Raw genomic sequence first — 12,799 nt, 5'->3', positions numbered from 1 at the left:
TCTGGTGAGTGGAACACAACTTCTGCTAGGAGGCAGATTTGAACACCACATATCTGGGCACCTTCCCTGCAAGAGGAGAGCTTGCCTGCAGAGAGTACTCTGACGACTAAAACTCAGGAGAGAACTAGACACCCAGGTGTTCTGATAGAGGCTAACATAATAACCTGAGGAACAAGCTCTAACCAGAGACAGCTATAACAACTCACTCCAGAGATTACCAGATCGAAAAAGGCAAACATAAGAATTTTTTAACAGAAACCAAGACCACTCACCATCATCAGCACGCAGTACTCCCACCCCACCCAATCCTGGGCACCCCAACAAACCCAAAAAGATAGACCGGGATTTAAAAGCATATCTCATGATGATGGTAGGGGACATCAAGAAGGACTTTAATAACTCACTTAAAGATATATAGAAGAACACTGCTAAACAGGTTGAAGACCAAAAAAAAAAAAAAAAAAAAATTCCTTAAAAAATTGCAGGAAATCACGACCAAACAGGTGATGGAATAAATAACATCATCCAAGACCTTAAAAGAGAAGTAGACACAATTTAAAAAAAAAAAAAACCCAAAGTGAGGCAATGCTGAAGATAAAAACCCTAGGAAAGAAATCTGGAACCATAGACTTGAGCATTAGCAACATAATACAAGAGATGGAAGAGAGAATCTCAGGTGCAGAAGATTCCATAGAGAACATTGGCACAACAATCAAAGAAAATACAAAATGCAAAAAGATCCTAACTCAAAACATCCAGAAAATCCAGAACACAATGAGAAGACAAAAACTATGGATAATAGGAGTAGATGAGAATGAAGATTTTCAACTTAAAGGGCCAGCAAATATCTTCAACAAAATTATAGAAGAAAACTTACCAAACCTGAAGAAAGGCATGCACATGAACATACAAGAAGTCTACAGAACTACAAATAGACTGGACCAGAAAAGAAATTCCTCTTGACACATAATAATCAAAACAAAAAATAAAGAGAGAATATTAAAAGCAGTAAGGGAAAAAGGTCAAGTAACATATAAAGGCAGGCCTATCAGAAAAACACCAGACTTTTCACCAGAGACTATGAAAGCCAGACGATCCTGGACAGATGTTATACAGACACTAAGAGAACACAAATGCCAGCCTAGGATACTATAACCAGCCAAACACTCAATTACCATCGATGGAGAAACCAAAGTATTCCATGACAAAACTAAATTCACACATTATCTTTCCGCCAGTCCAGCCCTTCAAAGGATAATAGCAGGAAAAAACAAAACTATAAAACAAACAAAACAAAACAAAACAAAACAAAACAAGAACAGAAACCATGCCCTAGAAACAGCAACAAAGTAATTCTTCAACTAACCAAAAAGAAGGCAGACACAAGAACAGAATGCCAACTCTAACAACAAAAATAATAGGAAGCAACAATTACTTTTCCTTAATGTCTCTTAATATCACTGGACTCAATTCCCAAATAAAGATACCTAGACTAACAGACTGGCTATAAAAACAGGACACAATATTTTGCTGTTTAGAGGAAACCCATCTTAGGGAAAAAGACAAACACTACCTCAGAGTGAAAGTCTGGAAAACAATTTTCCAAGCAAATGGTCTGAAGAAACAAGTTGGAGTAACCATTCTAATATCGAATAAAATCAACTTCCAACCCAAAGTTATCATAAATGACAAGGTGGGACACTTCATACTCATCAAAGGTAAAATTCTCCTAGAGGAACCCTCAATTCTGAATATCTATGCTCAAATACAAGGGCAGTCAAATTCAATAAATAAACTTTAGTAAAGCTCAAAGCACACATTGCATAGTGTGAGACTTCAACACACTTTCATCAATAGACAGATTGTGGAAACAGAAACTAAACAGGGACACAATGAAACTTACAGAAGTTATGAAACAAATAAACTTAACAGATATCTACAGAAGATTGTATCCTAAAACAGAAGGATATACCTTCTTCTCAGCACCTCATGGTATCTTCTCCAAAACTGACCATATAATTTGTCACAAAACAGTATTCAACAGATACAAAAATATTGCAATTGCCCCATTGCATTCTATCAGACCACCATGGTCTATGGATGATCTTCAATAACAACATTAATAATGGAAAGCCAACATTCATGTGGAAACTGAACAACATTCTTCTCAATGATACCTTGGTCAAGGAAGGAATAGAGAAAGAAATACAAGACTTTTTAGAGTTTAATGAAAATGAAGCCACAACATACCCAAACTTCTGGGACACAATGAAAGCATATCTAAGAGGGAAACTCATAGCTCTGAGTGCCTCAAAAAGAAACTAGAGAGGGCACACACTAGTAGTTTACAACACACCTAAAAGTTCCAGGACAAAAGGAAGCAAATTCACCCAAGAGGAGTAGAAGGCAGGAAATAATTGAACTCAGGGGTGAAATCAACCAAGTGGAAACAAGAACTATTCAAAGAATCAATCAAACGAGGATCTGGTTCTTTGAGAAAATCAACAAGATAGATAAACACTTAGCCAGACTCACTAGAGGGGACATGGACAGCATCCTTATTAACAAAATCAGAAATGAAAAGGGAGACATAACAACACATCCTTAAGAAATCCAAAACTCCATCAGATCCTTCTACAAAAGGTTATACTCTGGAAAACATGGACAAAATGGACAAATTTCTAGACAGATAGCAGGTACCAAAGTTAAACCAGAATCAGGTTAATGATCTAAACAATCCCATATCCCCTAAAGAAATAGAAGCAGTCATTATTAGTCTCCCAACCAAAAATAGCCCAGGACCAGATGGGTTTTGTGGAGAGTTCTATCAGACATTTAAATACGATCTAATTCCAGTTCTTCACTAACAATTCCACAAAATAGAAGCAGAATGTACTCTACCCAACTCAATCTGTGAAGCCACAATTACTTTGATACCTAAACCACAGAAAGGTCTAACAAAGATGGATTACTTAAGACCAATTTCTCTTATGAATATTGATGCAAAAATATTCAATAAAATTCTTGCTAACTGATTCCAAGAACACATTAAAATAATCATCCATCATGACCAAGTAGGTTTAATATCAAGGATGTAGGGATGGTTTAATATATGTAAATCCATCAATGTAATCCATTATATAAACAAACTCAAAGACAAAAACCACATGATCATCTGCTTAGATGCGGAGAAATCATTGACAAAATCCAACACCGATTCATGTTAATAGTCTTGGAAAGATTAGGAATTCAAGGCCCAAACCGAAACATGATAAAAGCAATCTACAGAAAACCAGTAGCCAACGTTAAAATAAATGGTGAAAAGCTGGAAGCAAACCCACTAAAATCAGAGACTAGACAAGGCTGCCCACTTTCTTCCCTCCTATTCAATATTGTACTTGACATCTTAGCCAGAGCAGTTCGACAACAAAAGGAAATGAAGGGGACACAAATTGGCAAGGAAAAATTCAAAATATCTATTTTTGCAGAGGATATGATGGTATATATAAGTGACCCTAAAAATTATACCAGACAACTCCTAAACATGATAAACAGCTTCGGTGAAGTAGCTGGATATAAAATTAACTCAAACAAGTCAATGGCCTTTCTCTACACAAAGAATAAACAGGCTGAGAAAGGAATTAGGTAACAACACCCTTCTTAATAGTCACAAATAATAAAAAATACCTTGGCGTGACTCTAACTTCTGGGATCAAATTAAATGGAGAGAAACGTGATGCAATCCCACTAAAATAAGACAAGACAGGACTAGACAAGGATTCTCAGTCTCTCCCTACTTGTTCACTATAGTACTAGAAGTTCTACCCAGAGCAAATAGACAACAAGAGAGGTCAAAGGAATAAAAAATTGGAAAGGAAGAAGTCAAAATATCACTATTAGCAGATGATAAAATAGTATATTTAAGTGACCCCAAAAAATCCACCAGAGAACCTGTAAACCTTAAAAACAACTTCATCAAAGTGGCTAGATATACAATTAACTGAAACAAATCAGTAGCTTTCCTTTACTCAAAGGATAAACACGCTGAAAAGAAATTATGGAAACAACACCCTTCAAAAGTCACAAATTATAATACCTTGGTGTGACTCAAACCAAGCAAGTGAAAATTCTCCATGACAAGAACTTCAATTCTCTGAAGAAAGAAATTACAAATCTCAGAAGATGGAAAGATCTCCCATGCTTCATAGATTGGTGACCCGATTAATTTAGTAAAAGTGGATGTCTTGCCAAAAGCAATCTACAGATTCCATGCACTCTCCATCAAAATTCAAATTCAATTCTTCATAGCGATAGAAACAGCAATATGCAAAATCATTCGGAATATCAAAACCCCAGAATATCGAAAGACAGATCTCAACAATAAAAGAACTTCAGGGGGAATCATCCGTGACCTCAATGTGTATTATACAAAAATAGTGATTAAAAAAAAAATTGTATGGTAATGGTACAGAGACAATGGCTTTATGAAATTCACAGGCAAATGGATGGATCTAAATTATATCATCCTATATGAGGTAACAAAACCCCAAAGTAAAAAACATGGTATGCACTCACTGATAATTGGGTATTAGCTTAAAAGCTCAGAATACCCAAAATGTAATTCACAGTCGACATGAAGCTCAAGTAGAAGGAAGACAAAAGTGAGGGTGTTTCGGGCCTTAGAATGGGGAACAAAATACTACTGGGAGGAAATATTGAGACAAAGTTCAGGGCACAGACTGAAGGAATGACCACACAGAATATGCACAACCTGTGGAACCATCTCATATACAGACCCAGTACAGACACCAGACCCAGTCACCATTGTAGATACCAACAAGTACTTGCTGACAGTAGCCTAATAAGGCTGTCTCCTGAGAGGCTCTGCCAGAGCTTGGTAGGAACAGAGACTGAATCTCACAGCCAGCAATCAGACTGATCATGGGGTTCCCAGTGGAGGAGTTAGAGGAAGGACTGAAGGAGCTGAAGTGGTTTGCAACCTTATAGGAAGAATATCAATATAAACCAAACAGACCATCCAGGGTCTGCTCAACATATGGATCCATCCCATACACAGACAGCAGACACATACACTATTGTCGATACCATGTGCTTGCTGACAGGAGCTGAATATGACTGTCTTCTAAGAGGCACTGCCAGAGCTTGGCAAGAACAGAGGGTGATGGTCACAGCCTGATCATGGGGTCCCCAGTGGAGGGGATGAGGAAGGACTGAAGGAGCTGAAGGGTTTTGCAACCTTACAGGAAGAACATCAATATGAAACAAGTAACCCCCCTTCCTTCCTTCCTTCCTTCCTTCCTTCCTTCCTTCTTTCCTTCCTTCCCTCCCTCCCTCCCTCCCTCCCTCCCTCCCTCCCTCCCTCCCTCCCTCCCTCCCTCCCTCCCTCCCTCCCTCCCTCCCTCCCTCCCTCCCTCCCTCCCTTTCTTTCTTTCTTTCTTTCTTTCTTTCTTTCTTTCTTTCTTTCTTTCTTTCTTTCTTTCTTTCTTTCTTTCAGGGATTAAAGGCATGCACCACCATGCCTGGCTTCCTTTTTTGAGTTTTTAAAGATTGTGCTTCTCTTTGTATCTGTGGCTGTCCTGGGATTCACCCTTAGACCAGGCTGGCCTTGAACTCAAAAACCACATACCTGTTCATCCCAATTGCTGGGTTTAAGGGCAGGGGTCACCATGGCCTAGCAAACCTAAAACTATAAAACAACAAAATTAAACCCTAAAATTTTAAATAAATATTCAAGAACACACACACACACATACACACAAAAAACAAAAAACAAAAATGAAAACAAAAACAAAAACATTAAAATACTAAAAAAGAAACCAAAAAACTAAAACAAAACAAAACAAAAAAACACACACACAAAAAAAATCAAAAAACAAAAAAACACCCAAACCCTGGAGCCTATATAAAATGCCAAAAGCCTAAAACACACTAAAATACTAAACAAACAAACAAAAAAACAAAAAAACGAGAAAAAAAACACTAAAAACACACTGGAAGACTGAAAACAAAAAATCCCTCAAATCCCTCTTATAAAAACCCTACAAACCCTAAAAAATAAAAATAAAAAAACTCAAATTATATATATATATATATATACACACACACACAAGAAGCCAAAACGGTCCCTAAAATTCTTTCCATTCTCTCTTTATTTTTTCTTTCCTTCTTTTCTTCCTCCCTCCCTCCCTCCCTCCTTCCTTTCTTTCTTTCTTTCTTTCTTTCTTTCTTTCTTTCTTTCTTTCTTTCTATCTTTCTTTCTTTCTTTTTTTTTTTTTGAGGTTTTGGAGACTCTGGTTCTCTTTCCATCTCTGACTGTCCTGGAGCTCACTCTGAAGCCAAGGCTGGCCTTGAAATAAAAATTTCACCTACCTCTTTCTCTCAATTGGTGGGTTAAAGGCATGGGCCACCATTGCTTGGTAAGTCTAAAACTATGAAATGCCAAAATTAAAATCATCAAATATAAATAAATATTCAAGAACAACAATAACAACAATAACTAAGAAGAACGTTGAAATATTAAAAGAAATAAATTCCCAAAATCCTAAATGAAACCCCAATACCCTGAAATACATTAAAAATCCTTTAATAAAAACAGAAAGAAAAAAAAACCCTAAAAATACTTTAGAAAGGAAAAAAAAAACTGTAAATCACTCTTCTAAAACCCTACAAACCATAAAACAAAACAAAACAAAACCCTCAAATTAAAAAAAAAAAACAAAAAAAACCAAAGATGCCAAAAATGGCCCTAAAGTTCGATTCTTTCTTTCTTTTACTCTATCTTTCTCTCTTTCTTCCTTCCTTTCTTTCATTCTTCCTTCCTTCCTTTCTTCCTTTCTTTCTTTCTTTCTTTCTTTCTTTCTTTCTTTCTTTCTTTCTTTCTATCATTTCTCTCTTTCTTTCTTTTTTTTTCAAAACCAGTAAAATGAAGAAATAAATAAATAAAATTTACAATAGAATGCTGAAAAAAAAACCCTAAAATTCTAAAAAAAAAAAAAAAAAACAAAAAAAGAAAAGAAAAGAAAAGAAAAAAATACACAAGAATTCAAAAATGTCCCTAAATTTGATCAATTCCCGGAAGCATGGTAGAATGCTGGCAGATGTTAGAGTAGTAGTTAAGAACTACATTCTCATCCATAGGCAGTGAAAGTGACAATGAGCTTGGTGTGGGCTTTTGACTCCTCAAAGGCTACACTCAATAAGACACTTCTTCAAACAAAGCCATGTCTCCTAATCTTCTCAAATATAATAACAATCCGTGGTCACTAAAATTACAAAAATATATACATATGGGGTTCACACCATTTTTTTTATTAGACCAGCTGCTACCAGATAGTGGGAAAGATGGTAAGAATGAAATGGGTATTAGATGTAAGGTAACATGATGTATAGAAAATTATTGTAGGTTCTCAAGAAAAAAATCTAAGGGACTACTACAATGTTAAGCAAGCTGAAAAATTTAGAGTAAGACAGGGTCCCAAATATAATAAAACTATGATATAGAAAACTTTTGCTAAAGGATTCAGTTTTCCTTGTGAAATAACTTATTTTCCTTACACTTCAATTTTATTGACAATATTATTCATTCTTAAAGAAACTGTTTTCATTATTGTTTTCTTGGTGCCATGTATGGAAATAGTCTATTGATTCAAAGAGATGATAATTCTTACAGAATAAAACACCCACATTTCATGAGAAATTTAACTGATATAACTACAGACATCACAGGGCCTAGATAAATATACTAAAGACCTATTGTGATGGCTACTCTTGGTTGTCAACTTGACTACCTCTGGAGAGAACTACAATCGAGAAATCTAGAACAAACCTGTGGGATTTCTTGGGAGGGAGGGACTTGGTTTGAACCATTGAGTCAAGAAGAAATATGCTATTAATCTGGATCTTGAGGCAGGAATACACTCCTCTGCTGGAGCCTACAAAAGGACATGGAAAAAGAAAGCTTCTTGTTCTTGCCTTCTTGCTCTTGCCTTGCTAGCAAGTGCATTACTTCCCTGGCATTTAATCCACCCACTCCAGTATATGTGTGTGTGTGTGTGTGTGTGCTTGAACGTGTGTTTGTATGTGTGCTTGTGTGTCTGTGTGTGTATTAGGTTGTGTGTGAAGCTGTGTGTATGTGTTTGCCTATGAGTGTATGTGTGTGCATGTAACGGTATGTAAACAGAAAGAGAAGATCTTTTTCCCTAGAGAACCTTTACTAACCCACCTATAGAAATATTTTGTTAATTACAAAGGCCTCTTCTTACAGGAATGGTGGCTTTGACAGCTAAGAGAGTTCTCAAGCGGAATTTTCATATGTGAAATTTGTCCATGTTAAGAAAAGTGATAGAAAACTGTTTTACCTGACTTCCAGTGACATCTTCTATGGATGGTCATAACACTTTGATTCAAAGGGAAAAATGATGGTGGAATAGTGAATATTTAAAAAAAATTGCTGTTTCTTGGCAAGTAATATCCGTAGAAAATTGATCATATTCATCAGCATATTATGAAGCTATATTTTTTATGTTTACTTATTTTTATTGGATATTTTATTTATTTACACTTCAAATGTTATCTCCTTTCCTGGTTTCCCGCCTCTCAGAAACTCTGTATCCCATCCTCTCTCCCCCTGCTCAAAAGAGGGTGTTCCTCTACTCACCCACCCACGCCACTTCCCTGCTTTCAACTTTCCTCCACTGGGGCATCTATCATGTCATGAAGCTGTATTTTATATCTTCACATTCAACATTTTCCAACTTTGAACTGGTCCCATCCATTGAATTAAGGAGGCAAGCATAAAGACAATTATGTGGTAAGTTGCAACTGTCGAGTCCTGAAGGTATTTATAGAATGTAGCTTAATTTCTGGTATTTAAATTATTCTTAATAATTAAGCCTTCAATTTGGAAAGGGATAGTTGGCCATGATTCTTAACATAGCAATGATGCCATAAACATTAATATTCCTCTAGAATAGTTCTATACATGAACTTTGGGAAAAATTATGGAGACACATAAAATCTCCCTTTTCATAGGAATAATATTAGAAGGAGGAAATAATAGACAAACAAGTACATTATATCTAATGGGTAGTGACAAGCACAGATATTGCCCAAAGAAAAGAAAAAAAAATTCTAAAATTTGATCTGTGTGTTTTAAATATTGGGAAAAAAATCTCAATATTAAATGCTTTCTCAATAGAAGAGAAAAATGGGGAGTATATATTTAACTGTCCACAAAAAAAGAAAGAAAGAAAGAAAGAAAGAAAGAAACAAACAAACAAACAAACAAAAATGGTTGCCAGAAAAAAGTCCTCTGTGTGTGTGTGTGTGAATGTTTTCATATATGGAATAAAGGAAAAAACCAAAATGGTAAGTGATATTGTAAATTATGAAAACAAAATTTACTACATTCACACAATGGATAAAGAAGAAAATATTATTGTATATTACAGCATATGGAAAACAGTATTATGAGAAATAAAAGAGAAAACCAACATATTACACCATTAAGTGGGTCATCCAGAAATGAGGAGTGACTGCTTAAATGGTTTACAGAACTTAGAAGATGATGGCACATTACCTAAATATTATCACTACGATGTAAATGCATTTTACATTAAAAGGGTAAATGTTATAAATGAATCTCAGTGAAGCTTTTATATTAAAATGTTCCTTTAGAGTCCTTTGGTAAAATATACAAACCCATAGACATTTTTTTTTTCCTGTAGGATGTCTCAACTTTGTATTACTTTCCCATATCAGTCTTATTTCAAATAGTGAAGATTAATATGAAGCACATCTAAAGTATGAAGGGAAGAGTTTTTTGAACATTCAAAGAAATGTTCAGGAAAAATAAATTGTTTTTAACAAAATTCAAAGAGATGTAACATGAAAAGACAGAATCAACAACAAAAAGGCTTCCTTTTCTACCATACTTATCCTTTTGGGGGTGTTACAAACACAAAAAGAAAGTCTATAGGCAGGCCTGCTTTTTACATTTCAAGCATCAACACCTTTTAGGGACAAATCAGACACTATCACTGCCCCCCCTCACCCTTCCCCACCCCCACCCCCCAGTTTAGAATGAGAGGCAGCTCCTGCCTTGTCTCTAGTTATAATGCTTGTTTCTATTTCGTCACGGTTGTGCAATAATTTCCCCGACTCCCTGAGGACAGCTATGCCCCCGCCATTTGTGCCTAGGCCAGTGTTTATCCAACAGTCAAATCACCTCCATCCAGCCTATATACCATGAATACTGCCAGTCTCGCTGTGAGAAAGGATAATGAAAGAGACCAATTTCGGGAAGGGTTCAAAATCGATGCCACCAAGAACGAACAGGATGCTAGTAAGATGTTCATCGGGGGACTTTCCCAAGAAATGAGCAAGCAGGTACTTCTGGAATACTTGTCTAAGTTTGGTGAAGTAATAGACTTTATTATAAAAACAGACCCAAATACCGGTCTGTCTAGGGGATTTGGATTCGTGCTTTTCAAAGACAGTGCCACAGTAGAGAAGGTGCTTCTAGTGAAAGACCACAAAGTTGATGGCAAGAAAATAAAATTTAAAAGGGCTAAAGCCCTGGAATCTCAATTCCCCAATAAAAAGATTTTTGTGGGTGGGCTGAACCCGCGGATGTCTGAAGAAAAAATAAGAGCTTACTTTGGCACATTTGGGCAGATAGAGGCTATAGAGCTTCCACTGTCTTCAGACACGCAGGAAAGAAGAGCTTTCGGCTTTATCAAATATAGGGATGAAAACCCCGTTAGAAAGGTCTTAGAAACCAGGTACCATTTCATTGGCTCCAGTCGTTGTGAAGTTAAAATGGCATACCCTAAAGAATATACAGCTAGACAGTTGAGTAAAAGAAAGACTATAGCTAAGGATAGGACACGAAAATCAGTTCCAGCTGTGGAGTTAGAAAACAATTGGAGAGGAGGAGGCAGCCCAAGCTTCCACACTCTGGCTAACCCCGATGCTCAAGAAGCCAACCAAGATGCCCACAGAGCTGACTCATATACTTCTAGAGCAAACTCGGATTTACCTTTGGCAACTGTCCGTGGTTTCAGGGATACCCCCAATGCTTTCCAGTCGAACTCTAATGTTTTTGTGACAAATTCAACTGCTTTCATGGCAAGCAGTAATACTTTGAGGTCAAGCTCAAATACTGTATGGGTAAGCAATTGTGCTCTGGAGGCAAACCCAAATACCTTCTTGGCAAGCCAGTATACTCTTCCAAACACCTTAAGTATAAGCCAATACATTTTGGGAACATATGGAAATTCCTTAGGAGTGAGCCAGTATGCTTTGGCAGCGTTTTCAAATACTTTCGTGATAAACCAATATGCTTTGGGGGCAAATCAAAATGCTTTCTGGACAAACCAGTATCCTTTTGGAACATACTCAGATGCTTATGGGATAGGCCAATATGCTTCTGGAACAAGTCCAAATGCTTTTGGGGCAGGCCAGTATAGTTTGGGTACCAACTCAGATACCTGCAGGACAAACTGCTATGCTCTTGTGGCAAATCCATACAATATCTGGACAAACCAAAATGTTTTGGCGACAAACCCACATGTTTTCAGGATAAGCCAGTATGTTCTTGGGGCAAACCCATGTGCCTTTGGGTCAAGTCAGTATTCGGTGGGAGCAACCCAAAACAGTTTTGTACCAAATCTACATAACTTCGGAGCAAATGGAAACTTTTGTGGGGCAGCTGGAAGTGGTGGAAGTACTGGAGGAGTTAATTTTTCTCAAGTATATGGCAATTTCCTGAATGTCTGGAATACACTGCCAGCTTTTCACGGCCTTGATGGCGACCATTTCTCCCTCTATAGTTATGGGGCTTATGATGCAAGATCTGCACCTAATTACAATGTGCAAATAAGCTTGTCAACACTCCCTGGGAATGGTTACCAGAGAATTTATTCAGCGTTTTGAAGCCTAACTACAAATCCTCTATCCGAGGACCATTCTGTCCAACAATAAAACATTCAGTAACTTATATGAAATGGCCCAACTACTGATTGATTGGACATTGCCACTATTTGCAGCAACTTTTGAAGTATCAATACATTTTCTATCACCTTTAACCATTGGACCTACAATAAAAAGACAAAGGCTTGAAACTAACTTGCTGAAGGTTTTTCTGGAAAATAAACATTGAAAACATTTATTTTTGAGTGACTGCTGTTTTGAATTGGGTTATTCTTTTGACCTTTACATGCGTTTTGCTGCAGAGAGGGAAGAGACATTTATTACTGCCCCCTTATCTTGAATTCTGTGTTGCTGTGTTTGGGTTAGAGGTACTCATACAGTCCATTCAACTAGTTAATTTCAGTGAATAGAAACAAATTGCTTCTGAATACTTTCTGAAAAAATATATTTTTATGTTTGTTGCATATCCCACATGTACACATTCTCATGATGTCAAACACAATCACTATTTCAAACGACTTTTACTTTTGTGAATTCTATTGTTAGTTAATCCAGGAATTTCCCCTTTACCTTATGACAACACAGTATGACAAGCTTATAGTTTCCTAATTAGAAATCACCAGTTTTATTCCTTGGTCTTTATTCTGGCTCTGTTTTTACCCTTATTTTGAGACAGAGACTTATTAAGTTACATAGGCTACCCTTTAACAAGGTGACTTTGAACTTGAAAACCTTCTGCCTCAGCATTACTTGGTTTATTTCTAAATATTCAGTGATTTTTCTCCCTCAGTCTACCTTCTATTTACAGGGATCTATTCTATGTCAGAAATTAAATACAGGGAAACAA

General features: G+C 36.6%; 1 protein-coding gene across 1 annotated transcript; it reads left to right on the top strand.

Moving 5' to 3' along the window:
- The first annotated feature begins 10,226 nt into the window (after positions 1–10,226).
- Positions 10,227–12,122, top strand: LOC146999722 (uncharacterized). Its single transcript, XM_085834452.1, has one exon. The coding sequence runs from the start codon at positions 10,267–10,269 to the stop codon at positions 11,953–11,955; it is 1,689 nt and encodes a 562-aa protein (XP_085690578.1). The 5' UTR covers positions 10,227–10,266; the 3' UTR covers positions 11,956–12,122.
- The last annotated feature ends 677 nt before the right edge of the window (positions 12,123–12,799 follow it).

This window comes from Mus caroli, unplaced genomic scaffold (genome assembly GCF_978045245.1).
Source record: "Mus caroli unplaced genomic scaffold, Mus_caroli_1 scaffold_49, whole genome shotgun sequence".
Classification (NCBI taxonomy): domain Eukaryota; kingdom Metazoa; phylum Chordata; class Mammalia; order Rodentia; family Muridae; genus Mus; species Mus caroli.
The sequence above is the reverse complement of the archived record's forward strand: the minus strand, read 5'-3'. Positions and strand labels throughout refer to the sequence as shown.